This window comes from Octopus sinensis, linkage group LG9 (genome assembly GCF_006345805.1).
Source record: "Octopus sinensis linkage group LG9, ASM634580v1, whole genome shotgun sequence".
Taxonomy (NCBI): Eukaryota; Metazoa; Mollusca; class Cephalopoda; order Octopoda; family Octopodidae; genus Octopus; species Octopus sinensis.
The window spans coordinates 52,287,594-52,307,593 of NC_043005.1; the positions used below are offsets into that span (position 1 = coordinate 52,287,594).

General features: G+C 36.6%; 1 protein-coding gene across 1 annotated transcript in view; it reads left to right on the forward strand.

The window, feature by feature from the left end:
• Positions 1 to 20,000, forward strand: part of LOC115215421 (leucine-rich repeat and death domain-containing protein 1-like) — an 82,299-nt gene that overhangs the window by 31,886 nt on the left and 30,413 nt on the right. The window contains exon 2 of the mRNA XM_036505961.1: positions 6,336 to 6,594. Coding sequence (XP_036361854.1) covers positions 6,355 to 6,594 — 240 coding nt within the window. The 5' untranslated portion in view covers positions 6,336 to 6,354. The remainder of the gene's footprint in view (positions 1 to 6,335; positions 6,595 to 20,000) is intronic.

The window sequence follows — 20,000 nt, forward strand, 5'->3', positions numbered from 1 at the left end:
TCAGAAACCGGGAAACCGGGCCCATGAGCCTGACTAGGCTTGAAAAGGGCGCACAAATAAATAAAATAATATTTAGAAACAGGAAATAACCACTAAATACCTGAATTAGAAGAGAGATAATCGTGCCTCTAAGCTTAAACATTGCAGCAGAACGTGTCAGCAGATATGTGTTCTCATGCTGTAAAAGATGATACACTTATCAACACCAGCTGTCCAAAAATATCCCCGAGGTATCACTTTCCCATAAGAGGAAACTTTGTTGCCAAATTTATTTAGATTGCTATTTGCAGGAAAGATTCTCCTGGTCATAATACCATGATGACATTAGAACCAGAATCTTAATCAACACCGTTAGAGGTGGGAAATAATGGTGGGGCATTCTCAAAAAAAGTAGGATACAAAAAAAAAGAGAGGTGGATACAACTTGAGGTAGTCTTGATAATAGTCTTATGAACTGAAAATTGAAACTTAGCAATGATGTAAAGGGAACCTCTGTAGTGAATATCAATGACTCATCTAAAATTACGAAAAGTAAAAAATACCGTAAATCCTCGAGTATAATCCGCATTTTTTCCTCAAAATTTAAAGGTCAAAATCCCTAGTGCGTACTATATACGAGGTTAAAAATGAAAAATATTTTCTATGCAATGTCCGAGTCTCTTTTTGCTGTCCGGCAATGTTTATTCAGACGCATTTTGTGATGTCGGGCGCGAAAATACCTTAGGCTAAGCCTGAAAGCAATGAAATCATAAAAGAATCAACCATAACTTGCAGTAAGCATCATTTATTAGAATAAAAGTATTCAGAACACAGAATAACATATAACAAAAACAATTTGCAAACATTTACATTCCCATTATTGTATTACGCATGCGCGGAAGTGTTTGTTCGACTAGGTGCTGCTGGCTTAATTACGCATGACTCAAGTTAGAGAAGGGGTGCGTATTATACACAAGGTTTAGGTTTTTCAGAAGTACAGCCCCTAAAAATCCCCTGCGTATTATACTCAAGGGCAGACTATACTCGAGCTGGCAGAAACGTTAGCACGCCGGGTGAAATGTGTAGCCGTATTTCGTCTGCCGTTACGTTCCGAGTTCAAATTCCGCCGAGGTCGACTTTGCCTTTCATCCTTTCGGGGTCGATAAATTAAGTACCAGTTACGCACTGGGGTCGATGTAATCGACTTAATCCCTTTGTCTGTCCTTGTGTGTCCCCTCTGTGTTTAGCCCCTTGTGGGTAGTAAAGAAATATATACTCGAGGATTTACGGTCCGTTAAATTCATGAAGTTACGTCATGTGTACCCAAGTTATAATTTCATTTGTACTCAAAATCTTAAGTGCACTGAGGTATGTAACAAAAAATGTATATATAAATCTAGAAATGCTGCGCTTATTGAAGGAATAACCAAACAAACTGACATACATCCTCCAAAATCCAATCGAAATTAATGGTACAGTGAACATTTGGCAAACGTTCCAAGGAGTTCTCCTTTGAGTTTCCTGGAATGAGCATATACACAGAATAACATGGCAAAGCGTGGCATACTCACGTACGTGCATATAAATACATACATATATCTATATATATAAAACTGTAGTTGTGTGAGTGTCTGTCTCCTACGATTTAGATTCCTAACTCCTCCCACATTTTGCGGTGCAGTTTAACCAAATTCGGGTATCTTATAGTCGTGATTAATATCGAGCCCGTCTGGCTATTAGCGCGCGTCTACGATGAGTCTACGATTTAAAAAATAATTTAACATAATTTTTTATTCCATTTTAATGCATAATTTTTCGTGTGTCGATGGCGTGGGAGTTGGCGTCCACGCTCAAACACCTGCACCTGTGTTTGCTTCTCCCCCTTCTTCCCTCCCTCGTGAAGCTGTGGGGAAAGGAGTTTAAGGAAATCAACGTCGTAATGCGTTGTCAAGGAGACCAGCGTTCTTTTAGAACAACGACTTCATGGCTTGAAGACACCAAAACAGAAATGGCTAAGAAAGCCCGAATTGGCATCTATAAAGGAAGTAACTCTCTAAAAATGCTTATATAGTTATTTCCCTTACAAACCCGAGCAACGCCGGGCGATACTGCTAGTATATATATATATATATATATATATATATATATATATTATATATATATATATATATAATATATATATATATATATATATATATATATATATATATATATATATATATGTGTGTGTGTGTGTGTGTGTGTGTGTGTGTGTGTGTGTATGTATGTGTGAAAGTGAATGGTTCAGTTGTTAGAGCGTCAGGCTTACAATCGAGAGGTTGTGAGTTAGATTCTCGGACCGGGTTGTGTGTTGACTTCCTGAGTAAGACCCTTTATTTCAGGTTGTTCCACTTGACTCAGGCGGCAAGATATATCGGCCTGTGCCTTTCTCTTGGGCAACATCGGTGGCGTGGAGGGAGGACACTTTTATGCATGGACGACTTCTGATCTTTCATACACAACCTTGTCACGACTTATGCCTCGGTGGGGTACTTTCTAAGTTCAATCAGGTGGTCATTTTTGACTAAGGTGGTCCGTCTCTCTCTGTCTGCCTGTCTATCTATCTATCTATCTATCTATCTATCTATCTATCTATCTATCTATCTATCTATCTATCTATCTATCTATCTATCTATCTATCTATCTATCTGTCTGTCTGTCTGTCTGTCTGTCTGTCTATCTATCTATCTATCTATCTATCTATCTATCTATCTATCTATCTACATCATTACATAGACATACATACATATATATATATGTATATATATATGTATATATATATGTATGTGCATGTATGTATGTATGTATGTATTTATGTATGTGTATGTATGTATTTATGTATGTGTATGTATGTATGTATGTATGTATGTATGCATGCATGTATGCATGCATGTATGTATGAATGTATTGATCTGTATATACATAGTAATCTTTTATTGAGCGAGACAGACATATAATCAGTCAGACAGACAGGTAGATAGACAGATCAACCGATATGTAGACACCGAAACACAAAACAAAGACAGACCGATAAAATGTAAAAAAAAAAAAAGAACAAAAAAGAACAAAGTGGAGTTGGGGTGCGCTTACTAAACGATATGGGACTAGATATAATAAATACAAAATATATTCCATGTTATTATTTTCTTTGATGTTTCTTCTATACAATGCTTGATAGAACATAAAGAAATACTTTCATCTATTGTAAACTTCCATCGATAAGGGAAACATAGATGAACATATATGATTTTGGGAGGTCTGTGTTTTATTTCAGTGCATGGTGAGAGCATTGAAATTTTACTAACAGTATAGATGATGATATCGTTTTTTGATATCTGCACGTATTAAATGTTAATGAACAGTAGTGTTGTATTTGGAACAAAACAAACAAAGAATATACAATTGCTATGTATATATGTGCGATAAAGGAGCATTTGCTAAAAGAAGAAGAACAACAACAAGAAAAAAACACAATAAGACTACAAAAATAAATGAAGAGCACTATATATATACACATTCATTCACGCATGAACGCGGGGTGCGTGATGTATGTGTATATATGTGTTATGTTTGTCTCATAGGAGACGAGCAAGTTCGAAGTCCCTGTCAACTCTTTATCTTGTAAAATTTTAATAAGTATATATGTATATATATATATATATATATATATGTTTGTATGTATGTATGTATGTATGTATGTATGTATGTATGTATGTATGTATGTATGTATGTATGTATGTATATATATATATATATATAGTATATATATATATGTGTGTGTGTGTGTGTGTGTGTGTACACATATATATTTTTCTGTATGCTTAAATGCGTGCAGTTGTATACTTTTATTTACGTACTGTTATGTGTACTTTCCTTTGCATTATATGTATATACATGTGTGTGTGAGTGTGTGTATGTGTGTGTGAGTATGCACTTGTATGTACCAATATTATATTTGTATATTTCTATTTCAAACACTGCATGATAAAAATTGTGACGACTATCGCTTCAAATCTTTGTTTGAACATCTAAGGCCAGTACCATGTAACTATCTTATTCATGTGATCATTTAGTGATTATCTCCCCTGTTTATCTCTTGTTTTGTTTTGGTTTTCTGATATATTGGTTGTTCAACGACTGTGTCATACTGTGCTACTGAACAAAATGTGTTGTTTTGATTATCGAATCATAAATAGATATGAAAGCATATCTATAAATATGTATGTATGCAGATAAGTATGCAGATATGTACGCGTATATATACACATACACGCATATATATATATATATATATGAATGTGTGTGAATATGTGTATACATGCATTCATATGTATGTATACATATATATACTTATATACATGTATAAATACACACCCATATACATGTGTGTATATATATTGTGTGCGTGTATGTGTGTGTATATGTATATATATATACAAGTATACATGTGTATATACATATATATTGTCTGTGTATGTGTGTGTGTATATGTATATATATATATATATATACAAGTATACATGTGTATATACATATATATTGTCTGTGTATGTGTGTGTATATGTATATATATATATATATATATATAAATGTGTGTGCATATGTGTATACAAGTATCTATATGTATGTATACATATATATATATATATTTATTTACATGTATATATATACACATGTATAAATACACACCCATATATATATATAATATATATATATATATATATCTATATATATATATCTATATATATATATATTGTGTGTGTGTATGAGAGAGAGAGTGTGTGTGTGCGTGTACATGTCGGAATAGAAACTTTTACTCTCTCAGAGTTACAGATGCCAACATACACTACACGCATATATCCATACACACATACACATGTACATTTATATGCTTATGTGTGTGTGTGTGTGCGAGTGTGTGTGTATGTGTTTGTGTCCCGTTGTATATATCTATATAGTCATACTCACAATGGGTTTCTATTCATGGCTGTACAAGTATACATTCATAAAAATGACTACGTTTTACTGGTTTTAACCATTCAACTGGGGTTTTGTAAAAGCATTTATATATTTCCATCACTCCCAGTACATATTTCAGTCGAATGCTTATATATATATTTGCCAAATTGATGGGTTATATTTTTAATACATATACCGAACTCTAAATTATACATTCAAGGTATTCACCAAAAATGTACTCACATTTTGACTCCGCATAACTCATTGAATTTTTCACCGCTTCTCAGTTCAAAATGACCCTATTTATGGCAGAAATACAACTAAGATTTGAAGATAGAAAATTTTTCCTAAATTGCTACTGGAAGCACGAAAATATCATAGAAATATAATTATGCCTTTAGGCATATAAAAGGGAAGGGTTTACGAATGAAGTTCCGTTTCGGACAGATTTTTCATAAAATATATCAGTACACTAATTCACAAATTCTTTCTAGGCTCCGAAAAAGCTTAACGTTGGTATAAATAATGGAGAAACGAAAGAAATTACATATGGGTTCTTCTTTTAGATAATTATGTCAACTTTTCCCTTGTCCTAGCATGGCCACAGTCTAATATCTTTTGTTTCATTCACTCATTGGGCAACACCTTGTAGAGTTTGGCTTCGTTCTGTCATATCCACCCACAAGTCTTTAATCATCTCGGGGCTATAGTAGAAGACACCTGTTCGCGAGGCGCTACGCAGTGTGAATGAACCTGAGACTATGTGATTGGGAGGTAAGCTTCTTGCCACACGGCTACGGTTGCTACTAAGATGGGGAGAAGAAATGTATGAAGCTACAAATTATAAACAAAGCTTGTGCGTATGTACGCATACGAGGTAGTATCAAAATGTTCCTGGAATAGCTATGTTGGATAAAAAATAATTCATTTTCCTAAGTCTTAGCATTATCTCCTTCGAAATAGTCACCTTGCGCAGCACTACACCGGTCCCAGCATTCCTGTCACTTTTGAAATCTAGCGTGGAAGTCGTTTTCCGCAAGCGAGTCGAGGACCTTCTGCGATTCGCTGTAGCTCCCGACAACAGTGTTAAAACGGGCGACTCTTGAGCTGCATTTCATCTTGGAGAAAAGATGGAAGTCTGCAGATGCTAAATCTGGCGAAGAGAATGAGTGCGGAAACGATACTATGTTGTTTTTGGCGACAAAGTCACGAGTGAGGAGAGCTCGGTGACAGTGTGCATTGTCGTAGTGAATAATCCAAATTATTCGAGGTCATACATATATGTTTGTACGTGTATAATTTCCGTGCTTTATTTTTCAGAGAAAATTAATGCTATACATTTGCATTTTGTTTTACAGATTAGATTTTTTAAAGAAAATGGCCACAGAACTTGAACCACAAGGCTCTGATATATTTGCGGAGAAATTGAAGAAAGGACAGAAACCGCCACCTGAAACGGGTCCTGGTAGTCGAATCATAGCTCTACCTTTACCAGTTCAAAAGAGAATCAAGAGGTTGAGCAAAATCGAAGTTGAGATGCGATTTTCGACACTTGGAATGAAAATGATTACACGTGAAATTTTCGAAAATGAAGAAATATTAGAGAAATGCGTTGCGGTAAGAAACCCTTAGATTTTTAAGAATTTTTCTTCCGTTTCGGACAGATTTTTTTTTTATCAAGTATGTCCGTGCACTAATTCACGAACTCTTCCTAGTCTCCGAAAGAGCTTGGTGTTGGTATAAATAATGGGGAAACGAAAGAAATTATTTATGGGTTCTGTATTTGGATTATTATGTCAACTTTTCACTTGTCCCAGCATGGCCACAGTCTAATGACTGATACGAGTAAAAGATAATATATATATATATACAGGCGCAAGAATGGCTGTGTGATAAGAAGCTTGCTTCCCAACCATATGGTTGCGGATTTAGTCCCACTGCGTGGCACCTTGGGCAAGTACCTTCTACTATACCCTCTGGCCGACCAAAGCCTTGCGAATGGATTTGGCAGACGGAAACTGAAAGAAGCCCGTCGTATATATATATATATATATATATATATATATATATACATGTGTGTGTGTGTGTATATGTATGTGTTTTTCCCCACCATCACTTGACAGCCGATGGGGGTTTGTTTACGTCCCCGTAACTTAGCAGTTCAGCAAAAAGAAACCGATTGAATAAGTTTTACGCTTACAAAGATTAAGTCGTGAGGTTGATTTATTTCGACTAAAGGCGGTGCTCCAGCATGGCCTCAATCAAATGACAGAAACAATTTAAAGAATAAACGAACATATATACAGTAAATTGAATAGAGAGATGCAATTGACAGATTAACAATTTTTTTAATATTATAATAAACATAGGCGCAGGAGTGACTGTGTGGTAAGTAGCTTGCTTACCAACCACATGGTTCCGGGTTCAATCCCACTGCGTGGCACCTTGGGCAAATGTATTCTACTATAGCCTCGGGCCGACCAATGCCTTATGAGTGCATTTGGTAGGCGGAAACTGAAAGAAGCCCGTCGTATATATGTATATATATGTGTGTGTGCGTGTATGTTTGTGTGTCTGTGTTTGTCCCCCTAGCATTGCTTGACAACCGATGCTGGTGTGTTTATGTCCCCGTTAATTAGAGGTTCGGCAAAAGAGACCGATAGAATAAGTACTGGGCTTACAAAGAATAAGTCCCGGGGTCGATTTGCTCGATTAAAGGCGGTGCTCCAGCATGGCCGCAGTCAAATGACTGAAACAAGTAAAAAGTAAAAGAGTAAGAGTATAATAAACTGAATATATTATATAAAAATTATTAAAACCGAAGAAGCCAAGAATTTGTTTCGACATTTATACATTATTTGATTTATAAACATGTCTCTTCAGGGTTTTGGTTCTGTTAGATTGTGAACCGAGTCTTTCTATTAAATTTATTGCTTGTAATTTGTATTATACCGCTATTTCTGTGGTATTCAATTGACGTACCATCGGACTGGATGTTTTACAAACCCCTTTGAAGGGATTTCTTTCTTTAGTTTGTTTCTGTAATGTATTCATATATTACCTAAGTATTATTATACTGTCTTTCGCTGGCATATTGGAGAAATTACCAATTGAGATATCATTGAAAGACACTCCGGTCCCACACAGGAAGGACTTTATGAAAGACCTCATTACTAAGGCTTTCGCATTCATATACATGCACACACACAAACACACGCACGCACACACACACAAAAACACATACATCTCTCTCTCTCTCCTCTCTCTCTCTCTCCTCTCTATATATATATATATATATTATATATATATATATAATATATATATATGTATATATATATACACATATGTATGTATTATATTATTATGCGTGTGTGTGTGTTCGTGTGTATATGTTTATATATATATATATATATATATATATATATTATATATATATATATATATATATACACACATGTACCAGCTTAAGGTGACCCACTCTACGCGCGGCTGCGGCTGCGGCTGTGGCCATTACTTTCTGTTGCTTTCTTTCTGATTTTTATCGCCACATTCTTCCTCTTTGTTTCTCTCTCCTTTCTCTCTCACTTTCCCACTCTCTTACTCTTCCTTTCTTTCGGATTCTTTCTCGCTTTCTCTTACTCTCCATCTATCTCTATCAATCTCCTTCCCATTTATAAAAATAACTAAAGATCTTGAGTAAGTTGAGAAAGAAAATATTGTGAAAGATCAGTCATAAATATCAGGTAGTGATAACGGAAAGCACATTTGCCTTTGGTACGTGCCACTTTTTGAGCGATTAAAAATAAAGAAAAGAAGGATTTCTTTGTTAAATTTAGTACGTATTATGGAAATTTTTCGACGATTGACTATGCAAATGAACGCTCTAAACACGGGCTACATGCAGCTGTAAATTTTTTCAGAAAAAATGAAAACTGTAAACAAAAAAGGCAAAAATACGTAAAAATGAGACATTGTTTTCAACTTCAAAAATCTTGTCTTAATTTTTAAAATTTCGAACCCATTTTCCGCGCTTAAATTACAAATCCGCTCCCACTTTACCATGTTGAAAATTTGATTGAAATCGGGCAATCGGGCAATCTAGACCCCCAAGTACCCCACAAATCAATAAAATCCCCATTTTCACAGCAAAGTAACCAACGTAGCGCCCCAAAGCGTCTCCCAATCAATTTCTCACCTCAAGTTACCACCTCTTGTAAATTTTAATCCCAGTGCAGCCCCATTTAGACACTTTTTTACATAAAATCCAATTTGTATCAACGTTCGCATTCTTCATTTTATAGATTAGATTAGATGCCAATCGCGCCAATTTGGAGGGGCATAGAGATCCTTTGAATCGTTAAAAAAGATCCCTCTTCTCACCATATCGACCGCATCTTTCCAGATAGCGTATTTTAACCTACTGAACTCACTGCCTCATCAAGCCTTCTATGCCTGTGTCAACTTTCATCTTGATTAAACCAATGGTCTAGCCACCAACCTCTAACGTACCAAAATGTGCACACAATTTTGACCCAAAGCCATTTATATATATATAGATAGCAGAGAAACCCGGTCTTGCTCGGGATTAAAATAGTTTATCAGTTCACCAAAGGACATCGATAAAATAACCTAGCGGTTCGCCAAAGGTGATCGATAAAATAACTTAGAGGTTCACCAAACGTGATCGATAAAATAACCTAGCGGTTCGCTAAACGTGATGCATAAAATAACAAAGTGGTGCGCCAAAGGAATTCGATAAAATAGCCTAGCAGTTCACCAAAAGTGATCGATAACATAACTTAGCGGTTCACCAAAGAAGATCGATAAATAACTTAGAGGTTCGCCAAAGTAGGTCGATAAAATAACTTAGCGGCTCACCAAAGGGATCCGATAAAATAACTTAGCGGTTCGCCAAAATTGATCAATGAAATAACGTGGCAGTTCACCACAGAAGATCGATAAAATATCTTAGCGGTTCGCCAAATGTGATCGAGAAAATAACTTAGCGATTCGCCAAATAATATCGGTAAAATAACATAGCGGTTCGCCAAACGGATCGATAAAATAACTTGGCGGTTCGCCAAACGTGATCGATAAAAGAACTTAGCGGTTCACCAAAGATCGATAAAATAACCTAGTGGTCCGCCAAACGGATCGATAAAATAACTTAGCGGTTCACCAAAAGTGGGTGATAAAATAAGTTAGCTGTTCGCCAAAGGAGATCGATAAATTAACTCTGCGGTTCACCAAACGGGATCGATAAAATAAGCTAGCTTTCGCCAAACGAGATCGATAAAATAATTTCGCGGTTCGCGAAAGAAGATAGATAAAATATCCTAGCGGTTCGCCAAAGGAGATCGATGAAATAACTAAGCGGTTCCCTCGGACTCTCCCTCGCTTTCTCTTACTCTCTATCTTTCTCTATGTATCTCTCTCCCATTTATAAAAAAAATCGATTTCCGCGCTTAAATCAACCACATTGGTTGATTAGTTTTTAATACAAAACATGACATTTCTTACGGCCGTTTCTGCTTCTAACGTTAGTGGGTGCTTACGAAAGAAATTCCGAAAATAATATTCGTCATCTTCATAGCACACTCGATCTAGTACATGGAGCTTAATCAGTTTGAGTACAAATGCGTATAATAAAATAAACGATGGGAAGAGGAAACAGGAAAGAACAGGGCCTCGAGAAGAGGCCAGAAGGCTCAATATATTAAAATCATACCATTTTGCAGCGTGGAGCTTGAAGTCGATTCCCTTCGTTTATTTTATTTTACGCAGTTGTATTCACTCTGATGAAGCTCCATCGAATGTGCTGTGAAGATGATGGATATTATTTTCGGAATTTCTTTCGTAAGCACCGACTACGACTGGAAGCGGAAACGTCCGTAAGAAACGATATGCCATGGTTTGCATCAAAAAATAATCCAACTGATGTGGTTCAAATTGTTTGTTGAGCAAAAGTTTTCTCCATTTTCTGATTATTTAAATTTGATTCCTGATAAACTTTTGTTTATTCTGATACCGCTAGTAAATACGGTCACTATTATCCCTTAGTCGGTTACTACAACTGCTATCTCTACTAACCCCTTATATATATATATGTATATATATATATATGTGTATGTGTGTGTGTGTGTGTGTGTGTATGTGTAAGATATGAGGAATTATGTGCATTATTTACTTTATTTACATTCGACGGATATTTGTCCACATCTTGTTTGTTGTTAACACAACGTTTCGGCTGATACACCCTCCAGCCTTCCTTTACTGGACGATACCACAACTTCAGTTCCCACCATCCATACAGTGAAATGAGAGGGAACGCCCAGTGCCTAAAATACAGTGCAAATAATATCGTGCAAATAATATAAGTAGCGATCGTGATACACACCACAAAGAAATAATCAAGATCAATAACGATCTGTTAAGCAACAACTACCCCAAAAGTATACTATACACTCCAATTATGAAGAAGAGAGAGAATGAGACCAATAAACTGTCCACAGTCTGTTTACCCTATGTGAAAGGCCTCTCCGAAAAGATACAAAAGATATGCGGCCCATATGACATCAGCATATATATGTATATACACACTCAGACACACACATTTATATTTATATATACAAATGTATGTATATCTATATACACAAATGTATGTATATATATATATATATATATATATATGTATTTACATATACGTAAGTATATATGTGTGTGTATATAATTGTATATACATATGTACGTATGTATGTTGTATATATAAAACATAAACACTCATAAAATATGCACACACATACACACACATACACTCGCACTCACACTCACGCATATATAAGTACTTATGTTTGTATATATATATATATGGATTATTTACCGACAAACGCTTCCCTTTATTAAACTTCTAATGATAGCATTTTATATATTGAATTGCGATAAATTATGGTGTCGAACGATCGAATATTCAGATCAAGTGTAATGTTATGTAAACAATGTTGATATATATATATATATATATATATATATATAATATATATATATATACCTCTCTCACTCCCTCGTATGCGCACACACACTCACATGCACAAACACACACACGAACAAGCACACACGCGCATACGCACACACATATATACTGTGTGTGTGTGTGTGTGCCCGCGTGTCCATATTTTAGCGTGTGTATGTGTGTAAGAGAAATAATTATATGAGAAACACGACTCCCCAAAATACTTTCTGCTGAAGTCAATTCACTTCAGACTTATTCAGTTTGTTATATACAGTCTACACATGTTAATGGCGGGAATAAAAACCGAAATCTTTATAAGTCGTATACTAACGCTACATAATTCATTCTCATTCACATTCATTTATTGTTGAAGGAATGAATCCACCTTATTATTAACGTTATTATTCTTTGAGAGGTTTGGTCGAACAGATCTACCGCATTACTTATATTTTTACGTCAGGTACATTTTCTATCGGTCTCTTGTGTTGAACTGCTTGGTTACAGGGATGTAAACAAACCAACACCGGCACAAACATATACAGAAATACACACACATAAATATATATAGATATGTGTGTATGTATGTGTGTGTGTGTGTGCGCGCGCCTTTCTGTCTCTCTTAATGCATGTATATGTGTGTGCGTGTGTAGTACGTATGCTTTTTTACAGTTTTCAACTGATTTTCACCAAACTTTACTCACACATCACTTACGTGCTAAGGAGGGTCATGCATTATAACATTTTGCCCAGAGGCATCACCCTCAACATGGAGGCCTACATCAAATGCTTGGAAGATGTAGTGCTGCCCTGGCTCAAATGGGTGGCTGCTGGAAGTTCCTATGTCTGGCAACAGGACTCTGCACCATGTTACACAAGCAGAACTCAGTCATGGCTGTCTGACAATTTCTGCGACCACATCACCCCTAACATCTAGCAACCTCATTTCCCGGACTGCAACGTCCTCGATTATTATGTGTTGGGCGCAGTTGAGCGAGAGACCAACAAAACTTGTTGTGATACCAAAGATGAACTGAAGGCAAGGATTATGGCAGCATTCACCAACGTAAAAAAAAAAAAACGCCCAGAAGAGTTGCAGGAAATTCCGAAACTCTCTGAAGACTGTGATTGAAGCCAATGTCAATTTTATTGAATAAGTTTACTCTTCAGTATTTCAAGATATTTTTATGTAATTTTGGTAAATATAACTGTTTTGCGTAAATTATACGACGATTTATTCACCGCACCCTGCACATTTAAATTATAACTTGTAAACCAAAATACCGTATCACCGAATCACGTATTAACCTATTTTGTATTCACATGTTAGGTATTAACGCACACTTCATTATATATTTATGTAGAAACATTTAAAGCAAAGTATAACTGTCATTCGCGTCGCTAATGCACTAATACGTATCACGTGTGTTACCTATTAATGCATTAGATATCTATGCTTAGCTTACATTATACATCATTAAATACTAATACATATGTTTCGCATAGCAAAGTATTAACGTATTTCCATGCTTATCATATGTAAATAGGCGCAAGCGTGATGGATAAGAAGCTTGCTTATCAGCCGCGAGGTCTTGGGTTTAGTCCCACTACGCAGCGCATTCGGCAAGAGTTTTCTGTCTTCTAGAATAGCAACGAGCCGAGCAAATACTCGTGGGTGGATTTGGTTGACGGAGCTTGAGAGAAGCCCGTCGTATACATACATACATACAAACATACATACACACACACACATACATACATACATACATGCATATATACATACATACATACATACATACATACATACATACATACATACATACATACATACATACATACACATATATATGCGCGCGTACGTGTGCAAGCGTGTGTGTATGAGTATGTGATTGTGTACGGGTTTCTCATTTATTTACTGCCCACAAGGGGCTAAACATAGAGGGGACAAGCAAGGACAGGCAAAGGGATTAAGTCGATTACATCGACACCAGTGCGTAACTGGTACTTAATTTATCGACCCCGAAAGGATGAAGGGCAAAGTTGACCTCGGCGGAATTTGAACACAGAACGTAACAGTAGACAGAATACCTGTTTCTTTATTGCCCACAAGGGGCTAAACACAGAGGGGACAAACAAGGACAGACATAGGTATTAAGTCGATTACATCGACCCCAGTGCGTAACTGGTACTTAATTTATCGACCCCGAAAGGATGAAAGGCAAAGTCGACCTCGGCGGAATTTGAACTCACAACGTAACGGCAGACGAAATACCGCTAAGCATTTCGCCGGGCGTGCTAAAGTTTCTGCCACTTCGCCGCCTTGTGATTGTGTATGGCTTTCTGTTCGTCCTCTACAACCGCTCGACAACCCCTGCCCGTTGTTTTACGTGCACGTAACATTGGAGCCTCAGCAAAAGACACCGATAGAACAAGTACCGTGCTTAAAAAAAAAAGTACTGCAGTCGATTTTTCTGTGGAGGACTAAATCCTTTAAAGCGGATCCCCAGTGTTCACGACTGCAGCACAATGACTCGATTAAGTAATGGATAAAAGAAGAAAAATACAAACAAAAAAAACTATGAACGTAAAACATATTTATCTAATAAGAAACAAACGTAGAAATCCTGATATTGCTTTCTGTAAATAATAACGTACCATGAAAATTAACGCCGTCGTGTGGTAGTTTTTCAATTAGTTCAGTTATAAAATACTGGGTGGTCAAATGTATATTTTATTCAGTAGTATTTTAATTACTGGGTCTCGTATTCATTATTAATTAATGACTTCATGAATTATTCAACATGTCGTCTCCGTTTTTCTAATTTTTTTTTGTTTGTTTTTTGTTTCGTTTTTCACGTAATTATAACCTTGAATAGTAATAACGTTACTGTTCAGTATATGTATCATTAACTTCAAAAGTATTCTTTTGGGTTGTTGATGTTGTGGTTGTTGTTGTTATTCTTGTAGTTGGTGATGATAATGTTTAGTCAGAACTCAACACTGATCGAGCAGAACCTATGATCAAAGACATTCCAGCCGTGATCATCCCGTTATTTTTCATTAAAAAGAAACCTTTCGTTTCCTTATTTATTGATGGTAAGATACGACGTGGGAGAGTTTAGTGTTTCCAAAGCAATAGTGTCGAGGGATATATACGTAACACACACGCTCACACGCACACACACACACACACACACACACACACACCACACACACAATCAGGCACGTATGCACAAACACACACACACGAATTAATTATTTCGCATACATATAAAGGTTTTAATATCTGCTCAAGCAAGCTGGCAGAAACGTTAGCACGCCGGGCGAAATGCTTAGTGGAATTTCGTCTGTTTTTACGTTCTGAGTTCAAATTGCCTTTCTATCCTTTCGAGGTCGATAAATTAAGTACCAGTAGCGTACTGGGGGTCGATATAATCGACTGGTCCCCCCCTCCCACAAAACAAAATTTCAGTCCTTGTGCCTAAAGTAGACAAGAATATCACTTCAAACATTTTGAAGAAGAGTGGTTAGTTGATGCCATCAGCCCAGTACTTGGCTCGTCCTTTACTTTATCGATCCCAATTGAACGACAGGCGAAGTTGACCTCATTGGAATTTCACCTTAGAATGTAAAGAACAGGAAGGAATAGCGAAAAATACCCTTTTCGACTCGCTAATGACTCTGACAGCGCGCCACCTTACGTAAATATTGAGTTGATGCATAATTATTGCAGGTTTTTCAACAAATTTTATTCAACAAAAGCAATAACAGCATATAGCAAAAACATCTTTAAATGATTATTCCGGAGCATATTCACCATCTACTCCAATTACTGCTTCCCGTTTGCTTGGCAGACGGTCAGACCATCATTTAAAGATGTTTTTGTTAAATATTGTTATTGTTTTTGTTGATTAAACTCGTTGAAAAAAAGCCTCGATAATTATGCACCAACCCAATACGTATACATATTCATATATATATTTGAGTGTGTCTGTGTATATGTGTGTGTGTGTGGTTATGTGGTAAGAAGTCTATAAATATCCTAAAAACTCCTCACAGCCTTGGCTTTGTCTACTATTTGTTTTATTTATATTTCCTGAGCGCCATACTAATACAATTGTTTGTTTGTTTTCCACCTGCCTTCGTCTTTTGTCTATTTTCATAAAGCTTCCCGTTATATATGTATATATATATATATAGATATATATATATATATATATATATATATATATACTCACACACTGTTGTTGGCATCCTTTATGTCTCGGCAGACAATGGAGTTGCGCATAAAATAATATTGTCCGGCATTTACATTACATCTCCTGCAGTGGTTGTGTAGTCCTAGCCTGGCAGGTGTAGTGAAGCCTGGCTGGTTGTAATGTCATAGTTTCTTGTTGACGTTTTTTCTTGTCTTTCCATTTCTCCTCTCTGTGTGGTAAGAACCACATGGTTCCGGGTTCAGTCACACTACGTGACACCTTGGGCAAGTGTCTCTTATTATAGTCCCGGGTCGACCAAAGCCTTGTGAGAGATTTGCTGGACGGAAACTGTAAGAAGCCCGTCACATATATGCAATGGAAAGGTGGAAAACACACATACACACACAAACACATATATATATATTTATGTGTGTGTGCATGTGTTTGCCACCATTCCATTTCTTGACAACTGATTTAGTTGCGTTTACGTCCCTGTAATCTAGCAGTTCGGCAAAAACAAAACCCGATACAATAAGTTCTAGGCTCACAAATGATAAGATCTGGGGTCGAGTTCTTCGACTAGAAGCCCTTTGATCCAGTGCTCGGGCATGGCTGCAGTCAAATGACTGAAACAACAGAAGAAGTGGAAGAATAGATTATATATATATATCTATATATATTATATATATATATTATAGAGAGAGAGGACGGAGAGAGGAGAGAGAGAGAGAGGCGTAGGTGTAGGTGTGTGGTAAGTAGCTTGTTTACCAACGACATGGTTCCGGGTACAGTCCCACTACGCGCGGCACTTTGGGCAAGTGTCTTCTACTACAGCCTCGGGTCGACCAAAGCCTTATGAGTGGATTTGGTAGACGGAAATTAAAAGAAGCCCGTCGTATATATGTGTGTGTGTATATAAGTTTGTGTGTCTGTGTTACTCCGCCCAAGATCGCTTGACAACCGATGTTGGTGTGTTTACGTCACCGTAACTAAGCGGTTCAGCAAAAGAGAACCGATAGAATATGTACTAGGCTTACAAAGAATAAGTCCTGGGGGTTGATTTGCTCGACTAAAGACGGTGCTCCAGCATGGCCACAGTCACATGACTGAAACGAGTAAGAGAGAGTAAAAGACTATATATATATATATATATATATATATATATATAGAGAGAGAGAGAGAGAGAGAGAGCTTGTTAAACCTCTTCATATTCTCATCATACTGTTGTACTTTTTTATGTCCTTAACATGTCCCTGTTACCAAAGACATATAATACATGTAATGTAGCAATTGTAACAACCAATAATTAACGCAACCAAACTTCCATATGTTACTTTTGACAATCTTTTTCCAAAGAGTGAAACCGGTTAAGTAAATAAACATCTTTTAAATTGCATTTTCAAACCTTCTTTCGTATATAATTCCACTCGTGCGATACCCCACAACTCAACTTTGTTATATATATATATATAAAATAAGTCCAATTGATGAAACAAAAGAGAAAATTGCGAAGAACTACATCCACAAAGCATTTTGCAAAAACGTCACAGTTTACTTAACGAAATGTTTAATAAAAACATTTAAGACACTACTGTATTTAAAACTCTGCTCTAAAATCTATTACTGTCTCATTAACGTCACTATAGCTTCCCAGATTGAATCTTATCTTCTTCAAAACCTCTTCAACATTTATTCCACCAATTTTCGATCTAAATTACGAAACAATGTCTTGTTTTTGTTCTTATTTCCTCATCTTATTAATTTTTTTTTCTGTTGTTGTCTGTCTCTGTCTACGCCTTTGTCTATACTTTTGTCTACATATCTGTCTCTTTCTTTCTCTTTCCTTTATGCTCTCTATATATATATATCTATCTACCAATCTATCTATCATCTATCTATCTATCTATCTATCTATCTATCTATCTATCTATCTATCTATCTATCTATCTATCTATCTATCTATCTATCTATCTATTACTGCAGCTCCCTATATCCTTTCTGTCCTTCCCTGCTTCTCATTACATTTTCAAAACTCTCGCGTCTTATTTGCGTATGGCTTTCTATCTGTTCTATAAATTAATTTGTCCGTCAAGAGCTGATGGTTTTGTCCCAGTTCTATTTCCTTATTGTCCACTTTACAATTCAACTTATTATATATTCCTATTGAAGTCAATGTATTTTAGTGATTCTCTTAGCTCTTGCTATAAATGACATCAAATTTAACCGCATACTTAATACAACAGCGATCGCTGGCTAGCTGCAGTACAAGCTCACTCGCACACATACCAGCGCACAAGCATAGACATGTGAGCGGATTGCTTCACACATACGCAAACATATACCAAAATACCTATACATACATAAATAGATACAGTTATAGATATACACAAACACACACATATATATATATGTGTGGGTGTCTGTATACGTATATATATATGTCTATATATATATACACACACACAAACATATTTATATACGCATATATACACACACGTGTAGATACGCACCTATATGAATATTTAGAGGCACGTACGTACATATTCACATTCGTGGACGCATTCATACCAGCAGCGATGTCATTGAATGCGAGTAAGATAACTGAAATAGATGTTTAGGTCACTATCCACCTCCTCCCTCTCCTCGCCAACCTCCTCCTCCTCATCATCATCCTCATTACCATCATCACCACCACCACAACCACGACCACCACCATCATCTTCATCCTCCTCCTCATCATCATCACCCTTATCATCATCATCATCATAATCATCATCATCATCATCATCAACATCTTCGTCGTCGTCATCATCATCATCATCATCATCATCATCGTCATCATCATCATCTTCGTCGTCGTCGTCATCATCATCATCATCATCATCATCATCAACATCTTCGTCGTCATCATCATCATCATCATCATAATCATCATCATCATCAACATCATCGTCGTCATCATCATCATCATCATCATCATCATCATCATCATCATCATCTTCGTCGTCGTCGTCGTCATCATCATCATCATCATCATCATCATCATCATCATATTCGGTAGCAATCACAGCACTAGCGGCAGCGGCAGCGGTACATCGTCATCATCTTCGTCAACGTCAATCGTCATCACAACCACCAACACCAAGACCAACACCAAGACCGACACCATCAACACCATCACCATCACCACCACCACCACCATTGCCACCGGCATCACCTCCAACACCATCACCACCGTCCCAGCCACCAGCGCCATCACCAGCATCAACGCCACCTTTGCACCCCCTCCCACCCCCACCCCCACCTCCCAGACATCATCCTCGTCTTTCTTTACCACCATCGTCACCATTTTATAACAGTATTATCTGATTTCTCTAATCTAGTTCCGACAGAAACTTTTGCACTCCCTGCCTTTCTCATTCTCCCCTGGCCCCACCCATTCGTCTTTCTCTTTCTCTCTGTGGTTTTACTGTCTGCGTCATACGGAAAAGTGCATACGTACGGAGCATCACACACACGGAGCATCACACACACGCTATTGCAAACGTACGCCACACGTACACATACACATAGCACACACACACACACACACCCCACACACACACACACACACACAGAGCATATATATATATGTATGTATACACGAATATTATACATATGTATATATATGTATAGATTTATATGCATGTATATATGTATCTGTGTGTATACTTTTAAACATATGCGTGTATAATGTGTATATAGATATATATATCTATATAATATATATATATATATATATATATATATAAAATATATTTATATATATATACCATATA